The 18,209-nt window shown below is 36.7% G+C and overlaps 1 protein-coding gene across 4 annotated transcripts in view; it reads left to right on the top strand.

Moving 5' to 3' along the window:
- Nucleotides 1-18,209, top strand: part of HTT (huntingtin) — a 116,165-nt gene that overhangs the window by 1,677 nt on the left and 96,279 nt on the right. For all 4 annotated transcript variants that reach the window (XM_082051409.1, XM_082051410.1, XM_082051408.1 and 1 more), the window contains exons 2-11: nt 5,178-5,261; nt 5,721-5,841; nt 8,525-8,584; nt 10,581-10,660; nt 11,088-11,226; nt 11,458-11,599; nt 12,963-13,141; nt 13,627-13,831; nt 14,692-14,739; nt 17,943-18,023. In XM_082051409.1, the coding sequence (XP_081907535.1) occupies nt 5,178-5,261; nt 5,721-5,841; nt 8,525-8,584; nt 10,581-10,660; nt 11,088-11,226; nt 11,458-11,599; nt 12,963-13,141; nt 13,627-13,831; nt 14,692-14,739; nt 17,943-18,023 (1,139 nt within the window). The remainder of the gene's footprint in view (nt 1-5,177; nt 5,262-5,720; nt 5,842-8,524; nt 8,585-10,580; nt 10,661-11,087; nt 11,227-11,457; nt 11,600-12,962; nt 13,142-13,626; nt 13,832-14,691; nt 14,740-17,942; nt 18,024-18,209) is intronic.

The following is an 18,209-nucleotide window of genomic DNA, read 5'->3' as shown; positions in this document are numbered from 1 at the left end:
TGCTCCCACAGTACATTCTGATATGGATGCCAACTAAATTATCATGATTGATGCCGTTTGAAGAGTGCTGTCTCGAACGATCTCAATGTATTTTCACACTTTGGGGCATAGTAGGTGAAAACACTCATCTTCTTCATGAACTAATTGTTTTTAGATGCCTTACTGGTCTGCAGGGTCTAATTGCTCTGTTATGTGCATTTTTTGTATTAGTGTTTTGTGCAACATGGATGGCCACCTATTTCTGGTCTTTCCTATATGCAGTTGGAGAACCTGTCTAGAAAGTTACTGATGAGATGGATCATGGTATTTCAAGTGAAAGTCCTAAAAATGATTTGTGATGCTTGCTGAGGGATGTTGTGCTTGGTTTGGGGTCTGAATTTAGGTGTACTCTACTCAAAACACTTAAAAATTAGGGTTGTGTTTGTCCTTGTTGACTTTGCTTTGTGTTTAAAAATAGGCTGTATGTTTTCAGAAAGCTGGTGGTTTTGCATGCCCCCAGGAGCTATACAAATTCAGTAACAGCACTGAGCCTCATAAAAGCCTTTGAAAGGATATTGTGGCAGTCCTTGATGAAGTTTCCCAAACTTTTACTGCAATACCACGTGACATCTTGAATGTAATTCACAATACTGTCTGCATTTTTGTGTTTGTTTATAATGGACTGGAAAGGAAAATTGACTCTTTGCATTTGTGGAGAGGTTGGTTCTGTATAAACAGCACTTAAATATTTTGTATTTCTGTGTGGTAACTTCCTAGCATTCTATCTGTTTATTGTTGTAAAAGGATGCAAGTTTACCTGTCAATAAAGAATAAGTCAGCTAGTGAATGTCACAACATAAATGCTAGTGGTTTGTTCTTTAATTGTTTTGTTAGATATCTATTTGACATTGTCCATGAGATCAAAGTTGTCCTATTGCCTAAATTAGACGAGTGAAAAGCTGTAGTTCCTCAATTTATAGAGTAATCTCATTATTACAGGTGGTCTTAGACATTTTTTGTTGGACTTTTTTGCTACAGTAAAACTAGTTACCTACCTCTGCCTTTTTTTTTCTTTCTTTCAAAATAAGCTACCTTAATTTACAACACAGTGTTACCTCTACATGATTAAAAATAATAATTAAAAAATTATATTTGCTGTTGGAGTAGGCAAAAGTATTCTTTTAAGTATTTTTGGTAAAAACTGAGCATTCTACATCTAGTTAGTTAGTGACTCCTACTAAGGACTGTCTCTGTGCTTCTAAGACACGTTTTAAGGTCACAGAGTTTGGGGTAGAGAAGACTTAATTGGTTGCACAACCTGTATTCAAGTCTTTCTTCACTTTATTCTAAGACAATGGCTTCTGAACTCTTCATAAAACTGATATCCTGGCTGTACTTTTTAAAATGAAAATATTAATTGAATTAAAGCTTTTACCAAGAAGGTTAGAGCTTTTTCTGTTTTGAGAGATTTTAAGCAGCAATATTCATGTGTTATGCTTTTATTATGCATTACAGTCAGACATCAGCTTCTTGCCTCTTCTCTTATCTCTTGCTGGTTTTTTACTTCTATGAAAACTTAGCTTTAGCTCTTTATTGTCATATTGCTTCTATATACTTCTGGTGGGGCACTTTATTTTCTTCCATATCTATTCTTAGCTTTTTTCAACCCTTAAATTTTGGTTGGAGTCAGGTGTTTTAGTTTGGATTACAAAGCTCCCACTGACTTAAAATTTGATTAGTATGATGTAAAAATTCAGAGTTTACTTAGTGAAACGAAAAGACAGATGGACTGTCACACAACATCCCATGTTTTACCTTTTATTCATTTTTACCTCTTATTAATGAGCTGAGAGAATGTCTTGCTGATGTTTCTTCTGGAAAAGTAGTTAGCTTTGATTTGATTAATTCAAAGGTGGATTCACCTTTGAATTCACCCTTTCTCTTGTCAGCTTGTTTTAGTAATTAATTATTGTAATTGTTTTTAACTGTGCCCTATTTTTTTCCCTTACATTTGATTCTAATGGTTACCTTTGCAGAAAAAGGTGCTGCAAGAGCCAGAATGTGATTATCCATCATTATGTTGCTACACATTGTTTCAAGTATCCACCTTATTTGGGATTACTTTATATCTTGATCCACTTGTATTTGTGTTTGTTATTAATAGAATATTTTTTTGAGTTTCCCATTACTTTTCTTAAGATTAACATCAAGCCATTTGGCTTGGCCCTTTTTCTTTTTCTTCTGGTTTAGCTTTAGAGCTTCTCTACTCTTTTTCATCCTTAATTCCAAGGCCGACTAAGAATTAGCATCAGCGAGCTGCATCTCTTTGTAGCCAGCTCATCAGGACTTGGAGTGCAAAATTATCTGGGATTGCTGGTTTCCTTGTATTGTTTATTAATCTCCTTGGCTAGAGATTGTCTGTGCAGAAAGTTAAACTCTGCCTGTGAGGTGAAGCTTTCCTGTTAGATAACTGCTACTTCCAGTATCTCTTGCCGTCTGTTGTTCATCAGACTGAAATGACCTTACACTTGAGGCTTGCTACTTCAGCTGTCTTCTGAGAAATAAGTGATGCTGTTGTTGTTCCCCTGGGTATGCTCATCAGCACTTTGCCTGAGGAATTCATAATACTTTTGAGTAGAGCTTCTTTTTTTTTTTTTTTTTTTTAATTAAAAAAAAATAATGTGTTCTAGCTGCAGATACTGTTCTGGTATCTTCTCTTTGTAGGTACAGAAAATGTGTACGATAAGTGTTTGTCTTCCACCTTTTCTTTCCCTCCTTCAATGCCTGATTTTTTTGAAAGCTGAATAACCAATTGGCAGATGAAAGATTCAGTTCGGCCAACTCACTTGAATGTTTGTTCTGTCTCTTCATATAGTAAGTGATAGTCTTCACCTCTAGTTTCTCTTATTTCAGTTTAGATGGTAACTTGTTACCTACGTGCATTACTTCTAAGTTTTCCCATTAAATTTTCTCTATTCGGGCCTTTTTCCTTTTTAAAGTTTATTTCAGTGAGGTGGTAGATGGAGTGTTAAGGGAGCTCTTTGTTTACAGGAATCTACTGAAGACATTGATCTGTACTAGTCTGAGTAGTATTGAACGCTACTGCCTGCCTTGCTCAGGGCTATATTATGTTTAGATAACAAAGAACTTTATTCTGAAAGCAGTCTCATTCGGCAACATCTTTAATGTGTTTTGTATCTCAAATAGTGAGTTTATGGGCAAGTTCAGATGTGCCCATTTTATTCTGGGATTGAATGTGTACTGAAAATGGTGCTCTTAAGAGATGGGGGCAATGCCAGGTAAAATTATCATAGAAGTTGAAATGATTTATTCAGTTTCTTAGGTCCCTGTTCACATCAATGGTGCTGAAGTTGCAAAATCAGCTGGATGTTGTAGGAAGTATTTGCTCTTTTGTTAGAGGTGATCTGAAAGTGCTGTTAAAGACTCTGTGGTGCTTTTTCAAGATAGACACTGTGTATCTTGATCAAATTCAAATTAGCTGCTCATATTCTGCCAGTTGCTTATGAACACAAGCCAAAGAAGACATCCTCTTTGAGGAATGCTGAGGCTTACCTAAACAAAATACTGCCAAATTATAGTGGAAAAAATAGTTTTGTTTGGAACTATTCCTTAAACTTTTTTAAAATGAAAAACGTTTCTGGAGTGAGATGACAAAATCCTTGGGAGAAAAACTGAAATCTTGGGAGCAAACACTTTTCAGCCTCCCACTTCCAACCTGAGGGAAGAAAAAGGATGGGGGTACTTGCAAAGAGTGACTTAGTTCAAAACCTGTCCTATTATTTGAGCTGAAGCTCTTAAATAATACAGGTTAATTATTCAAAATTTTTGTCTACAATATATTTTGACTTAGCTTAATGTGCTTATTGGCTACTTGCTGTTTGTCCTTAATGTTGTGTTAACTATATTAATGTATCTCAAGGCTGTTCACATTGTTTTCCAACTTTTAGTTCAGAAACACTGTTTTGCTATTCTTGCTAAGACAGAAAATTAAATGTTTAAAATACAGATTATCAGTTTTCACTTGGAAAACCAAAGGGAAGATTCTCTGTGAATGTGAGTGAAGGAGCAGGTACCTCTGGGCTGTGAAACAGATCCAGGGGAGGTACCTTTGGGTGTGCAATTTGGCTCCAGTATGGCTGCTGGTTAATTATTTAAAAGTAATGTCTGCTTTCCTAGAAGTGATTCTGTGTCAGTAAAGTTAGGAGGAGGAGACGCTGCATACAGTGAAATAAAATTTCAGTCATAGTTGTGAACCTCGCTCTTTTTTTCCATTCCGTTGCGGGGGTGGAGCACGGCAGAAGTTTCTGTTCTAGACTCAGCTGTAAAGGGTAATAGGAGCTAATATCATGTTGAAGTGCATGTTAAACAAATTTTGCAATGTGGAAGCTTTTAATATGTTGCTCTGCATTGTTTGGAGATAGGCGTTCTTGGATTCTGTGAATTTTATTCTCTTCATTTTACACTCATTTGTTGCGAATTGACTGAGTTTGGCCTTTCCTGGACTCTACCAGGTGTTACTGTAGGGACATTCTTCTTGGTGAGCATAGACTGTGCCTAGAGCTTTGCTATTTTTATAATTACAAAACCATTTGGAAGAATGTGGCAATGATAGGATTTGCCTCAGCATCCTTTCCAGTTCAGATACAAAAAGGTTGATTTATAGAATTCTAAGTTTCAAAAACTTGACAGATAAAAAGTCTAAGGTGATATTATGTGTGAAGAAGGTCTTTTTAAAAGTGATATTTTTAGGTCTGCAGGACTTGCTCTCATGGCTTATTTTCCCCAAACTTTTATTTCTTTAATATTCTTTATTTTAGCTTCGTTCTTGATCTGCTCTACTTTTTCCTTCCTTTCTTTTTGCTCCTCTTCATTCTTCAGTTTTGTTTCCCAAACATTTTCTCAGTGAAGATGGTGGAATTAGTATGGCGTTCCTTCTTAAATGGTTAATTCTTTTTCTGAGTTTGGATCCTTCCCTTTGCTTGTATGCCAGTGTGCTCTCAGCAGTGGTTAATATATGAAGTCCTGGGACTGTGGGTGGTTGGTATACAGCTGTTTGTATGATGTCCAGAGGGTGCATCTTTTTCCTGTAAATAGTCACTACTCTGTTCTGTTTAAATGGTCACTACTCACTTTTGAAGTCTTGTTTCAGACTCCTCATTGTTGTGTTCTTCTTTTAGAAAGAAAGAACTCTCAGCTACCAAGAAAGATCGAGTGAATCATTGCCTGACGATATGTGAAAACATAGTTGCTCAGTCCTTAAGGTAAGACAATGTCTTTCATTTATCACATTATTATGAATAGCTAGTCTGGAGTGTTAGTTATTTGGAGGCTTCCTGATAAATGCTGATTTTAAATGTTCAAATTCCATTTAAAATTGAAGTGGCACAGTTTTTACCTTTTTTTTTTTTTTTTTTTTTTTTTAGCCAACCCGAAATCTAAGGAGTAATTTTGTTTAAGCACTGTTAGAGTAGGCATTATCCTTCTACCTCAGACACAGCAACTGAGTCACAGAGGTCAAATACCTTACCAGATTATGTAAGAAAGAGCAGGGAAATGATCTCCCAACTCCTAATGAAGTGCTTTAATCCACTGAATGTCTTCTTCTTTTGTATAACTGTGTATAATAAATGTGCAGTTGGATTCTGAAGCCCCCTCCAAAACAGCATTGGTGTTTGCTTTTCATAGTGCTCATTGTAATTTTCTAATGTTTGTTTATTTAGAAATTCTCCAGAATTTCAGAAACTGCTGGGGATTGCTATGGAACTCTTTCTCCTCTGCAGTGAGGATGCAGAATCTGATGTCCGGATGGTTGCTGATGAATGCCTTAACAAAGTTATTAAAGTAAGAACTTATATACTGTACTACCAGATTTTACCTCTTCTTGATGTTCCTTTAGTTGCTTGCTTATTGTTGACAATATCTCTTAATGTAAGAGGTTAAGGAAGCTTCTTTCCTAAGAGCACATACAGAATTTAGTAGAGCTTTTTATGCCCTGATCAAGATATTTAACTTTTCTTCTGTCATTCATTGTTCTAATCTGTTCTTTTCTTTAGTTGTTCATTTTTCACTTAGATATGAGAAGAAACTTCTTCACAGTGAGGGTGACAGACACTGGAACAGGCTGCCCAGGGAGGTTGTGGAGTCTCCTTCTGTGGAGACATTGAAAACCCACCTGGACACCTTCCTGTGTAACCTCATCTGGGTGTTCCTGCTCTGGCAGGGGGATTGGACTGGATGATCTTTTGAGGTTCCTTCCAATCCCTGACATTCTGTGATTAACTTTACTCTCTTCAAGTTAACCAAAACAAGAATGTCGGCTTTTCTAAAATCATCTTGTTGCCTGGGAGGAATACTCTATAATTGTTCTGTAAACATAAAGATACTTAACATGAGGAAAGGTAAAACTATTATTTAAAAGCTGACTGAAAGATGTAGTGGCTTTTAATTTCAAACTAGTAGTATGCTGTAATTCAGGTAGTGTGATTTGCTCTGACTTGAAGGAGGAGCTTTCAGGCAATAATTAGGATAAATATGGTGTTCTGGAGATTGTTTATTACCTTACTGTGATCCAGAAAGAAGGGCTTGTTGGAGAACAGCAGGTGGGCATTCATATGAGATCAGGGAAGGTCTAAATCTTGATTCAAAATATCTTAAAATGAACCTTTTCAGTAATTGCTGTGAACTGCTGCTTCCAGGACAAGTTTACCTTCACCTGCCTTTTTTTTCCTGTTTCTGAAATACTTGACCTTTGAGTCAGTGTACCTGCATAATTATTCTAGTTGATGCAAAGTTCAAGTGCTTTAGAAATACACAAATAATTTTTGTTAGCATGAAGGGATTTGTAGAAGCAACTTTCCTATTTCTGTAGGGATATCTCTCAGTCAAGTTGTGTTTGTTTCGTATCTGAATAAATTAAGTTTTGAGGGTTGAGCCTGTGGCTGAAAGTTGTATGGAGAAAGCTTTCTGATTAGGTAGTTTATTCCAAAATTATAGTGAATGAAGATGTACAAGTGTCTTTTGCTTGTTTTATTTTGCTCTGTAGCATTTTGCTCTATTTATTATGGTCTAAATGTTTTTCCGTTTGCAGGAGTTTAGCATTCTGTGAAGTGCATACATCATTATGTGGCTTAATTTGCTTTAAAAAACAGTTCTAAAGAATGCAAACTTACTTTCTTCTTTCTACCACACTCTACTGTAGGCTTTGTATAAAAAATGACCTCTTTAATTCACAGATCTGTTTAATATTGTTGCTTTCTGACATGTTTCAAGGTAACCTGAAAAACGTAATTTTTTTTCAAATCTTTGTATGTAGATTGTTCTGTTTTAAAGATGTTGCAATGATGGAGTCTTCTATTGGTCATTAAGCCTGCCAGTTGGTCACAGCTATGAAATGGTAATAACTGTGGTATTCCAGCCACACAGATGTGTCACACTATTATTGAAGCTCGTCATAGTTTGTATTCTGTTTCTCAGTTTTATGCTGTATGGAAGCATCTTCGTGTTTAGGCAGATGCTCTCTTGTGTATAAATGCAGGGACAAAAATATGTGTAGTTTTATTTTTGGTCATGCAAGCGGCACTGATGCTTGTGATGAGTGGAACAGAAGCATTGGGCCCCTCAGCTTGCACATGAGTCAATGTTCAGCTTTTTGGAACCTCAGGCATCTTAGAGACTAATTCTATTGCTAGAAAGATGCTTTATGTTTTCTTTCTTTAAATATAATAACACAGATATAGGCATTACTTGTGTAACTGTGTGTCTGTCTGGATAGACACTGCTCATTAGTATAATTAAAATGCTAACGCTTCAGTGTAGACAAGGTATGCCATTGGCAAGATGGAAGGAGAATGGTCGAGTTCAGGTGAACAGAAAATTACCTCTTCTCAGTGCTTACTTTCATTTCCTGTACCCCAGTTCTTAGCCAGACCACAGGTTCAAAGTACGGTGTGTGCTTTGTCACACTATGCTTGATTAGATCCTGGGATGTGATACTTTTGCTGTCCAGAACACCTTGTAATAAGTGGATGCAGAAAATAGGGTAATTCACAAAAGAAGGGTTTTTCAAGGGCTGTTAAAGGTAATGGTACAAATACAGCCTCACTTTGAGAAATAGTAGGAGGCTACTTGACAATGGGGATGTATAGCAGGGAATACTTCTCGCTGCTTGTGAATACTATTTTTGTGTTTTAATGTTCTATTCATGAGTATCTATTCCTGGCGATTGCCAGAAAGCATGTTAAGTTGGCTCTGCTTGTAGTCTGATCCCATATGGCCTTCGTTAGGTCGAATGGGTGAAGCAGTCAGTATTAACTGCAAATAAGTGTTAGAGTTTGTCTGCATTTCTGGTTTGTGTTTGTGTGAAAGATAAAATTGTCCCTCTTGAGTATTTCACACCTTCCTAGTTATACATCATATATGGGGCAGTTCTGTGCCTTTTTTGAAGCTATTTTATAGCAAGTGTGACATGATTCCTGTAAAGTGCCTCCCCTCTGATACAGTAAATTCTCAATGCATTTTATTGCAGGCTTTGATGGATTCCAATCTTCCTAGGTTACAATTAGAACTGTATAAAGAGATTAAAAAGGTGAGTTTCTTTCTTTTGTGTCCTTTTGAAATATGGTGTTTAGTAACTGTGTTAGTATATTGGGATGTGGCATTAGTGTCAATAAATCGTGTAAGTCTCTTAAGATCAAGGTCAAATCTTCACTCTGGAAGGGTCTGTGACTGTTTATTTTATGATTCCACCCAGTTCCTACTATTGGCCCTACTGTTTGGATTTAACCACTCCTGAAAGCTTATCTGGCAGAAAATGGGTGAGCATTTGGTGTGAACAGCAGTCTGAGTTAACCTTAGTGTCTCTGCTCTCAAATGAATAAGCCATATTAATGATGTTTGCTCCACTGACTGAGCTGGAAAGAGTAACTTCAAGCAAAAGGGTGGTGAAAAGTAGGTGGAGGACAGTGACATTCTTAATTTGACAGTACTTCTTGGAGGAATCATTTGATCGAGACCTGAAGTGACCTGATAGAAACTTTAACTGCTTTGTTTTGTGTGTGGTATATACATGTAAGAAGCGTAGGTAGAAATACTGAAGCATTTGTCTTTGCATCAAAAGTCACAATTTAAATTGTGTCCATGGAAAGAATTTTAGTAATAGCCTTTTGTAAATATATGACTACAAAAGAAAAATGCTTTATTCAGGCCAGTATCATTGAAATCACATCTCTCGCATCTGTAAACATGTAGCAAGACTTGTATAGAGAGAAAATATAGGTGTTATTTGTCAGATAGTAATGCTATTGCTTTTTGTTATATTTCTTTGGGAATAATAGAACTACAGAAAATAAAATAAATATCAAAAGCTATGTAAATAGTTTTTCTTCTGTCAAATGTGGGCTATTCGTAGGCCCTGTATGAATATCCTACTGTGTTGTTGTACTTTAATATCATGCAAAATTTTTGAGGGTATAGAAACGGATGTCTAGCTAGTTAGCAAAAAACAACCAACATAAACAAAAATCCGTCTGAGGTTTCTGCATGGTATGACCAGGTGCAAGAGGAAATATTTTGTTGTTCAGGTGGTGTGTGGTGCTTGAATAGTTGCTCTCAGGTTCATGGCAGAGATGAAAGAGAGTTAGCAGGCGTAACAGAAGCACCAGCAGACTGAATTTTGTTGTGCATCACTTGGATCACTTTAGGAGCCATGCCAGAATCTGTTGTTTGTCTCTGAACCTGAAAAATGCACATTTTGTAATTCAGATGCAAGTTGCTTTTACTTGTCATACTAACAAGACCGTGCACCTTTGATATACCAGCTAAAGAAAATAAGAAAGAAATGACAGTTTCTAAACATCTCAGCTCTGTCTTCAGAGGGACTTGATTTGAGAAGCATTTTGGTTAGGTTCAAGCTACATTAGGTGCACAGATTCTACTAGACATCTGTTAACTTCCATGATTTTCTCTATTTCTAACAGTACTAAGGAGCTTTACTAGAACCTTAGATGCTGGGTCTGAAGGGATTTTGGCTCAAGTCAGGTGTACAGCTCGAGGTGTCAACATAGACAGATACTAAACTTAAGGATGCAAGCCGTTCTGAAGTGATACAGATCAGTATGTGGATATTTTGGGGTTTTTTTTTGTTCCGCACAGAAGCTGAACGTTATTTATTTGCATATCTCCACTGCTGTCAATTTTATGCTGCATTTATAGCTCTGCAAGTGTTCCAGTGATTTAGACTATCACATCATCAGTGTTTCTTTGTTCGTTGATGACTTACTCTGTGGTATTTTAAGCTGATTTCAGCAGAGTGGAGATCTCAGACATTTCCTTCTCTTTCTTGGTGTTTCTTGTTATTAATTTTGGGTCACTGAGGAAATTCCTAATATCAGCTAGAAAAATGAAGGTAGTCATGGAGCTGACTTGACTTCCTTTTGGCTAAAGGAAATGTATGGCTTCCAGGCACCTTACATTTTAATTTGTTTCAGTAAAATGGTATAAAACTCTATAGTGTTGTATATTATAGCTATTTTTTAGGAAATGGTTTTGCTTGATGAAACGTAACAATTATATACTCTGTCTAGAATGGTGCTTCCAGGAGTCTACGTGCTGCACTCTGGAGATTTGCTGAGCTTGCCCATCTAGTTCGTCCTCAAAAGTGCAGGTAAACACATCCTGGTAATGAGCAGTCCAAAGAATATATAATGAAATATACTTGTTGACGAAATGTTACTGTTCTCGAGTTTTAAATGTGTAAATGGGAGGTTGGAGGAATTCCTTTCACCGTGTTCTCTCTGAAGTAGCTTTATTTGATTAGCTGGTTTTCTTTTAGTGGAGTTTGTGTTCTGTGCTGTACATGACTCTGGTGGAAGTGGGGAAAAATTGTGAAGATCACAACTTGTGTGGGTTTTTTAAAGTGTATTCTCTTTAGTTCTGTCTTAATGTCTGAAAACGTACTCAGAAGACCGTTGTCTTTTTTTTACATTCTGTGTAGCTAACAGGTACATTTTTTTATGACTTAGTGATACCACAAATTTGGGGATGTTGTTCTTGGTCTCAAATTAGTTTTTTTTTTCCTTTGCCATACTTAGGCCATACTTAGTGAACCTTTTACCCTGTCTAACACGAATAAGTAAGAGACCCGAAGAATCGGTACAAGAGACGCTAGCTGCGGCAATACCAAAAATCATGGCAGCGTTTGGCAATTTTGCAAACGACAATGAGATTAAGGTATCTTTCCTTAACCTTTAGTGCTCCCTGTTACATCTCAAAACACAGTAAGCTATCAACGTTATCTATCAGATGTTACAGCTGCGTGTCTGATTTAAGGCAAAGGTTGCCCTTGCTTGATGTATGTTAAGTAATGCTTTGAATGAATGTAATATGTTTGCTGACTTAGAAGTTCACTTCTGTCTCCTTTTCTTTCTCATACAAAGTTAAGCAAGTTATCTTTGTTTTTAGGCTTTATTGAAGGCTTTCATAGCTAATCTTAAATCCAGCTCACCTACTATCCGTCGAACAGCGGCAGGATCAGCAGTAAGCATCTGTCAACATTCACGGAGAATGCAGTATTTTTATGCCTGGTTATTGAATGTACTTTTAGGTAAGATTCTGGAAAAAATAAAGTAAATTTGCTTCGGGTGTAAGTAACATGAAACTTTTTCTCATCTAAGATGCTTTTCTTATGTGAGAGGTTTTCAGGCAAAGCAAGGATACCTAGACTAACTGACTGCTAATGCTTTCTCTATTTTGTATTAAGTTAGATGAACGTACAACTAAAGCTATTTGTATCTCTCTGTGTGCTGCAATGCTGAGTCAGTAATGTTGAAAAGAAACAGCCAAAGACAGGGAAGCAGGTAGCCTGTTGGAAAACAAGGAGGTTTAGTGATTCTGGAAGAACTTGCTCAGGAGTCTGTGAAGACGTGTTGCACAGCAGGTGTGAGGTCAAGGCCATGACTGCTGTTCTCTGGGTCATGAACACATACCCTGGAACCTTTTTTAGAAGAAGTACCATTTAGATTCTTTGAAAACTTAACTTAAATAAAAAAGTCATTACTGGTTTAAAAGCACAGAACTTTGCATCAGGTGTTGCTTCCATATTTCTTCAGCTGGGAAGTTTGCCTGGTCCTTGGGTGTTTTGCAATGATGAGACAGGATTGTAGTGAAAACTTTTGCCTCAGTTTTGTTCCTGCTGAGGAGCTCTTTACTATGTAGACTATATTGCAAAAGGAGAGGTAAGGAAGACCAACAGATACATAAAGCATTATCCTGTTAGCCTTGCTTCTTTTAAGAACAGGTGAAAGATTCACATGCCACATAGTGCCTTTCTTTACACTGTGTGACTCGAAACTGATGTGCTTTGTTCTTTCTGACTCAAAGGTGATTTGTTGTTTTTTTTTTTAATGATGTGCTGGCAATGATACTGAATTCTGACAGGAGCACTAACGGAAACTCCATGAATTGAATCTGATTTTTTTTTTTTTTTAATAGAAGGCTGTGGTTTTTTACATTAACATACATTTGTTCTGAATATTTTTTGGGTTTGACTTTGTGATTAGCAGGTAGGTATATGGCACAAGGTTCCCAGTACTTGAGGGAGGAGGCATAAGTGTAAATGTCATTCATTAGGGTAGTAGTGTGTGCATATGTGAGGGAATTATGCTTGGCCTTAAGCCACCAAGTGGAGAGAGGTGGCAGGTAATGAGAGAGTCAAAATCACTTGGCAAAAGCATCAGGTATTATGAAAAATATTTGTCATTTTATTGAGCAAAAAATGATAAGGAAGAGGGAAGGTTAGACACGATCCTCTGACTGTTCTCCCACGTTTAAATCATTGTCAGAATACTAAATAATGCATATTTTCAAGTGTTTCTGCATTTAGAAAGCATTCATACGGACTACATAAAGTAGCATTTGAAACTGACCGCTGTCAATAAGTGATTTTACTGCTGCTTTTCTATCCCCAGGCTTGTTGGTTCCTGTAGAAGATGATCATCCTACTCTTTTAATTCTGGGTGTTTTACTTACACTAAGGTATCTCATACCTTTATTGCAACAACAAGTAAAGGATACCAGCCTGAAAGGCAGTTTTGGCGTAACAAGAAAAGAAACAGAGATTTCACCTTCACCAGAACAACTTATACAGGTAAAATATGAATAATAACCCTAAGCTGAAAAGTACTAATTGGAAGGAAAAGAAATCTTGCATGTAGAATGATACAGCTCTAGTCTGGTATTGAGCATTCTGAATTCTTTTCTTTAATTCCTTTTCACCTCAGTAAATTATAGTTGGTCCAGTGACTGGAATTATTGATAAATAACGTTAATGACCTAAAATCCCAGAAAAATGCATCAGCAGTACTTGTTCAGTGTTCCTAAAGGAACTGAAGAACTTCATAGTCATTACAGTGTTCTTTGTGATTCCTTCTGCTACAACAAACAGAAACAGTAGGCTTCTACCAAAAAGGCAGTTGAATGGCTACAATTAATTGACATTTTCACCTTGGAAGAGGATGGTGAAGATTAGATATAGCATACATCAGTCATTTGTTATGCACCACTGAAATTTAATGTGATACACGAGAGGAAGTAATTGTATGTGATGTCTTACTTCAGTACTTTGGGTTTTAGGTTTATGAATTGACTCTGCATTATACTCAACATCAGGACCATAATGTTGTGACTGGAGCTTTAGAACTGTTGCAACAGCTCTTTAGAACACCACCACCTGAACTCCTCCATGCCCTGACCACTTCAGGGGGCATCGCACAGGTCAGTGTATCCAAAGATGAATCTGCCAGCAGGAACCGCAGTGGGAGCATAGTGGAACTTATAGGTAAGCTATATTTTTGGTAATTTCAGTAAACAGAGATGAATATACTTCATGGACTCTTTTTCTCAGTGTTAGGCAAAATTGTGGAGGATAAAATGAGATGTATACAATTATGCATTATTTTTTTCTTTTACCCAAGATACAGTAAAATTTTTGTTTCCATCCTTGCTTTGAGTGGGTAGACACTCATTGGGTAATGACAAACTTCAGAGTAATTTTTTACAGTTTGTGTTGATGGAATTTTTGGTTACACAGAGCAAGTTAACTCTGACAGCTCTTTTTCTTTTCACCACAAAATTAATGTTCTTCTCACCAAGCATCTGACAACTGTGATTCCTCAAAAGCTGATCTAATCAGAATTTATATTAACTGAGAACTCCTTGCTGAATACCAAAACCAGCATGACATTAAAGCATGACTTAAGTTTATCTACAACTTTTAAAATCAGCTATCAGTGTTCTTGTGTGTGAAGTGCATGTTCTTAAAATTGTCTCTTAACTGCTACTTACCTGTTTCAAAAGAATCAATTTCTGCACTCTGTTGAACTAATGGATCATTCTAGTATTACTGCTATTAGAAGGTAATTCATTAGCCAGAAGCAATCATAGCAGTGAAATTTAGAGTATGTTTTTTTTAAAGCAAACTTTGCACATATGGCATAGAAGAGCAAAAAGTCATTTGATGGCAAATGATCCATAAAACTTAGACTTCAAAAGCTATTTTTTCCTGGCTTTGGTTTGCTGTTTTGTTGGGTTTTTTGGTTTGGTTTGGTTTTTTTCCTTCCCATTTGTGGCTATTAGAATTCCTTCATGATTTCAGCAGCTCTGTCTCTGCCCTGATGTGTTACTTTCTGTGATTTGCAGCTGGAGGGGGGTCTTCATGCAGCCCTGTTCTTGCGAGAAAGCATAAAGGTGATTATTTTCAGAAACAAATCTTTAATTGCATTCCTTTCTGATTTTTTTTCTTTTTTTTTTTCTCACCCCTCCCCACTTCATTGTCTTGCCGAATTTTGTTCTTCATTCACAATTGCCTTTGTGTCATCAGCTGAGCTTAATCGCTGTAAAACTGAAGGATTCTGACGTGATTTCTGATATTGCAATCAAAATATTCTAAAATTATTCAAAGCAGTATAATTCTTATTTTTGCTGTAGTTCAGTGACAAAATTATAGTGATGCAATTTTCACTTTTAAAGAACACATCTAAAAATAATCTCTCTGAACAGACCATTCTTCCTTTTGATAGTAATACTTAACCTTAATGTAACTCACAAAATAGTTAACCTTCCTGGTTTTGATAGGCCTGTTTTTTTCCCTCCTTCTTTCACTAATGCATGTATATGTTTGCATGCTTTGATATGATGCTTTTTTATGTCTTTTCCTGTTCTGGATGATTAATGCTATTGATTTATGTCTTGCTGTGTATATTTTGATTTCTTTCTTCAATAGATAATTCTTTTAGCAGGATTTTTTTAAAATACAATTTGCTCTGAAGTATTCTTCTCCCACTTTGTGGATGAATGTAAACGAATGTACACGTTTATGCTTTGCTTAAAACCAGTCATATCAGTACTAGGATCACTGTAGATAAAACTGTGTAGCAGTTTCATCACCTGTTTTAGCGGAGCAAAATGTTGCTACTGCAGTGGAACTGTGTGTGAGTGTAGTGCAGAGTCAGCATGGTCAGTCAGTCGGTGCAAGCCCAGTAAGCAGACAGATGTGCACTACTGAAAAGAAAACCAGTTTAAGACTAAATAAGACTGTACAAACTTTAAGGACTATTTTAACAACTAGCTTATACTTTTTCCAAACATTTCCTCCCATCTTTGTGTGCAAGGAATCTCATAATGCTTAAAGAATATACCTATATGCTTTAAGAATATACCCATAAGTGAAATAGTGGGAAGTGCTTATGGATGCAGTGATAATTTCTAATTTAGAAATGACTGAGTGAAAGAAAGGATGTTCTGAAAGTAGATACTGCTGCAGCATCCAAAGGTGAGACAGAATGCAACAAACAAGAATAACATTTCACACTTCGGAATGAAAAATCGTAAATCATCATTTTGATACTTTGAATGAGTAGTCTTCAGTGTAACTTGGAAGTATTAATAATATAGTGTAAATTAAATTAAAATACTTGTTAAAACACTAACCTTTCCTCCACTCACTGGTAAACCATTTAAGAGCCATCAGCTTCTATCCTCTTTCAAGATCATGGTATGGAGATTTTGTGATCTAAAAAATGGCATAAATTAATTTGAATAAATATGTTCACAACTTTGTGTTTTGTAGAGGTTTAATTTCAAATTGTGAATTGTTCATTTCCTGCTGCTCTCCCCTGTAGAAAGAAAGGAAAATCAAGCCTGTTCCCATTTCCTGCTTGAAGCCGTCTTGTGGTCTACTGCCTTACAGAGTCATAGACTTCTGCTGTTGGCTGGGGGTGTAAAGTGGGGCTGATCGACAGAGATCTGCAACCCTGACTTCAGAGCTCAGATATTTCATGTCTTTTCAGTCCTTCTGCTTCAGACCCACTTTAGTTTTGAGCAGCTGGTCTTCGTTGGTTTGTGTTTCACCCTCAGAAAAGTATTTGCAAAAAAGGCTGAAATCTAATCTTGAAATGAAAGCCTGTGTTCTGCATCTTAACTGGTTTTTGTTTGGTTGTTTTTTTTTTTTTTTTTCAAATAGTGGAAAAGTATCCTGCAGCTTGTTTTATATCCTCATTTAAACACACAAGGCCTAATATGTCTAAAGTTTTTCAGTGTCCTTCCTCTTTCACTTTTAAATATGATCAGCTGTGGAAAGCAGAAGAACATCTTGGTTTGTTTCAGTGAAATGGATGTAAATGTGAGAAAGAAAAGAAATACTGTCTCATGCTTTCTGTTGGGAACTCTTAGCAGGATTTTACTAATTTTTTTGTAGGGGGGTGTAGTTCTCAATTACTGTTATTTTACCTAGAACGTACATGGAAATGTAATGGTTACTTTTCCTGCCCTACAGGTTTGAATAGCATAAAACATACTTTTCAGAGGAAGACAATTCTACAGTGTTACTGCTGTGTATGAAAGCAGTTGTAATAGAGAAACTAATGCAAAAGTCTCGTAATGCTTTTTTACCCCCTGGTAACTTAAATGCAAAGGAATTCACCTGGAGTTAGAACATTGTTATCTTGCACAGTGAATCTTAGGCTACCAGTGAAGCTTATTTTAAAAGGCAAATCTCAAAGCAGTTGCTGTGAATCCCTCTGTCTCAGCAAGTGAGTTGTGAGACACGGAGTGACGGGCTGAGCAGCTCCCTCTGCACCCTGTGTCCTGTCCCAGTTACAGACTGGCCAGTGCACTTTGTCCTTGCCTTGCTCCCAGGAGGTGTGCAGCTGCAGATATCTTTATTTTTCCACTGCCTTTATTTTAAATGGATATTACTCCATGAGTAGGAGAACTCTGTGATGATTGTGTTAGGTTATAAATGGTTCTCATTTTTTCTCTGAAGATTTTTGCCTTAGTAGTCCCTGGATCTTAATGGCTGTAGTCCATGGTTCATCACCCTGTCCCACTTACGTCGTCCTGTGCTTCTAGTCTATGCTGCTCTTCCCCCAGGCATTTTCCATTCTGTTATCACTGGAGTTCCAAACCCCAAACTGCAAGTAACCTTCGATAATTTTCGTAGCCTTAAGGAGGAAGAGGTTATTTGTTCTATTACTAGTGGTGCTTTAATGACCTTCTGAGTTGAGGGCAGATGTCCAGATGACAGGTATCCTGTCCTTAGTAACAGGACATAACTTGATGAAATTAGTGGGAGCTTAAACATCATTCAAAAAATAAACTAGAATGAAAAATGTCATAGGTAGTTTCCTGAATGGTTACACTGTTAAATAAAATTACTTAACTGTGTTTCCTTGTCACTGCTGTCTGTTTCTCTCCTGGTCAGCTTGTGAGGGAGTGGATATTCACTCTCTTTTCATACTTTTCTCTCTTCCATCTGTTGACTGTCTTTAAAATATTATTTAGATACACTTTTTGAAAATAGATTTCACATCTGACTGACTCCAGCTGTTCAGCATTTCAAGTTGACTGTAGCTTTGAAAAACTGTAAAGGTTTCTTTTACATCACTTCTTAGGTAAAATACTTCTTGGTGAAGAAGAAGGTTTGGAGGATGATGCTGAAACCCGATCAGATGTCAGCTCTGCGTCGTTTGCAGGTAGCTGGCTTTTCCTTTAGCAATGCAGTCAACCTCTGTTGTTTTACATTACAAATCTATTCGTTTATTGCTCTGTGTAAAATATGAAAGTGATGTGTTACGGTGACTAGGAAGTCAATGGACACTCAGAAGAAACCATAAATACTTCCGGGTATAAATCTTATACTTTAACTAATGAAGTGGACT

This window comes from Streptopelia decaocto (assembly GCF_964273445.1).
Source record: "Streptopelia decaocto genome assembly, chromosome: 4".
In the NCBI taxonomy this organism is placed as follows: Eukaryota; Metazoa; Chordata; class Aves; order Columbiformes; family Columbidae; genus Streptopelia; species Streptopelia decaocto.
The sequence above is the reverse complement of the archived record's forward strand: the minus strand, read 5'-3'. Positions and strand labels throughout refer to the sequence as shown.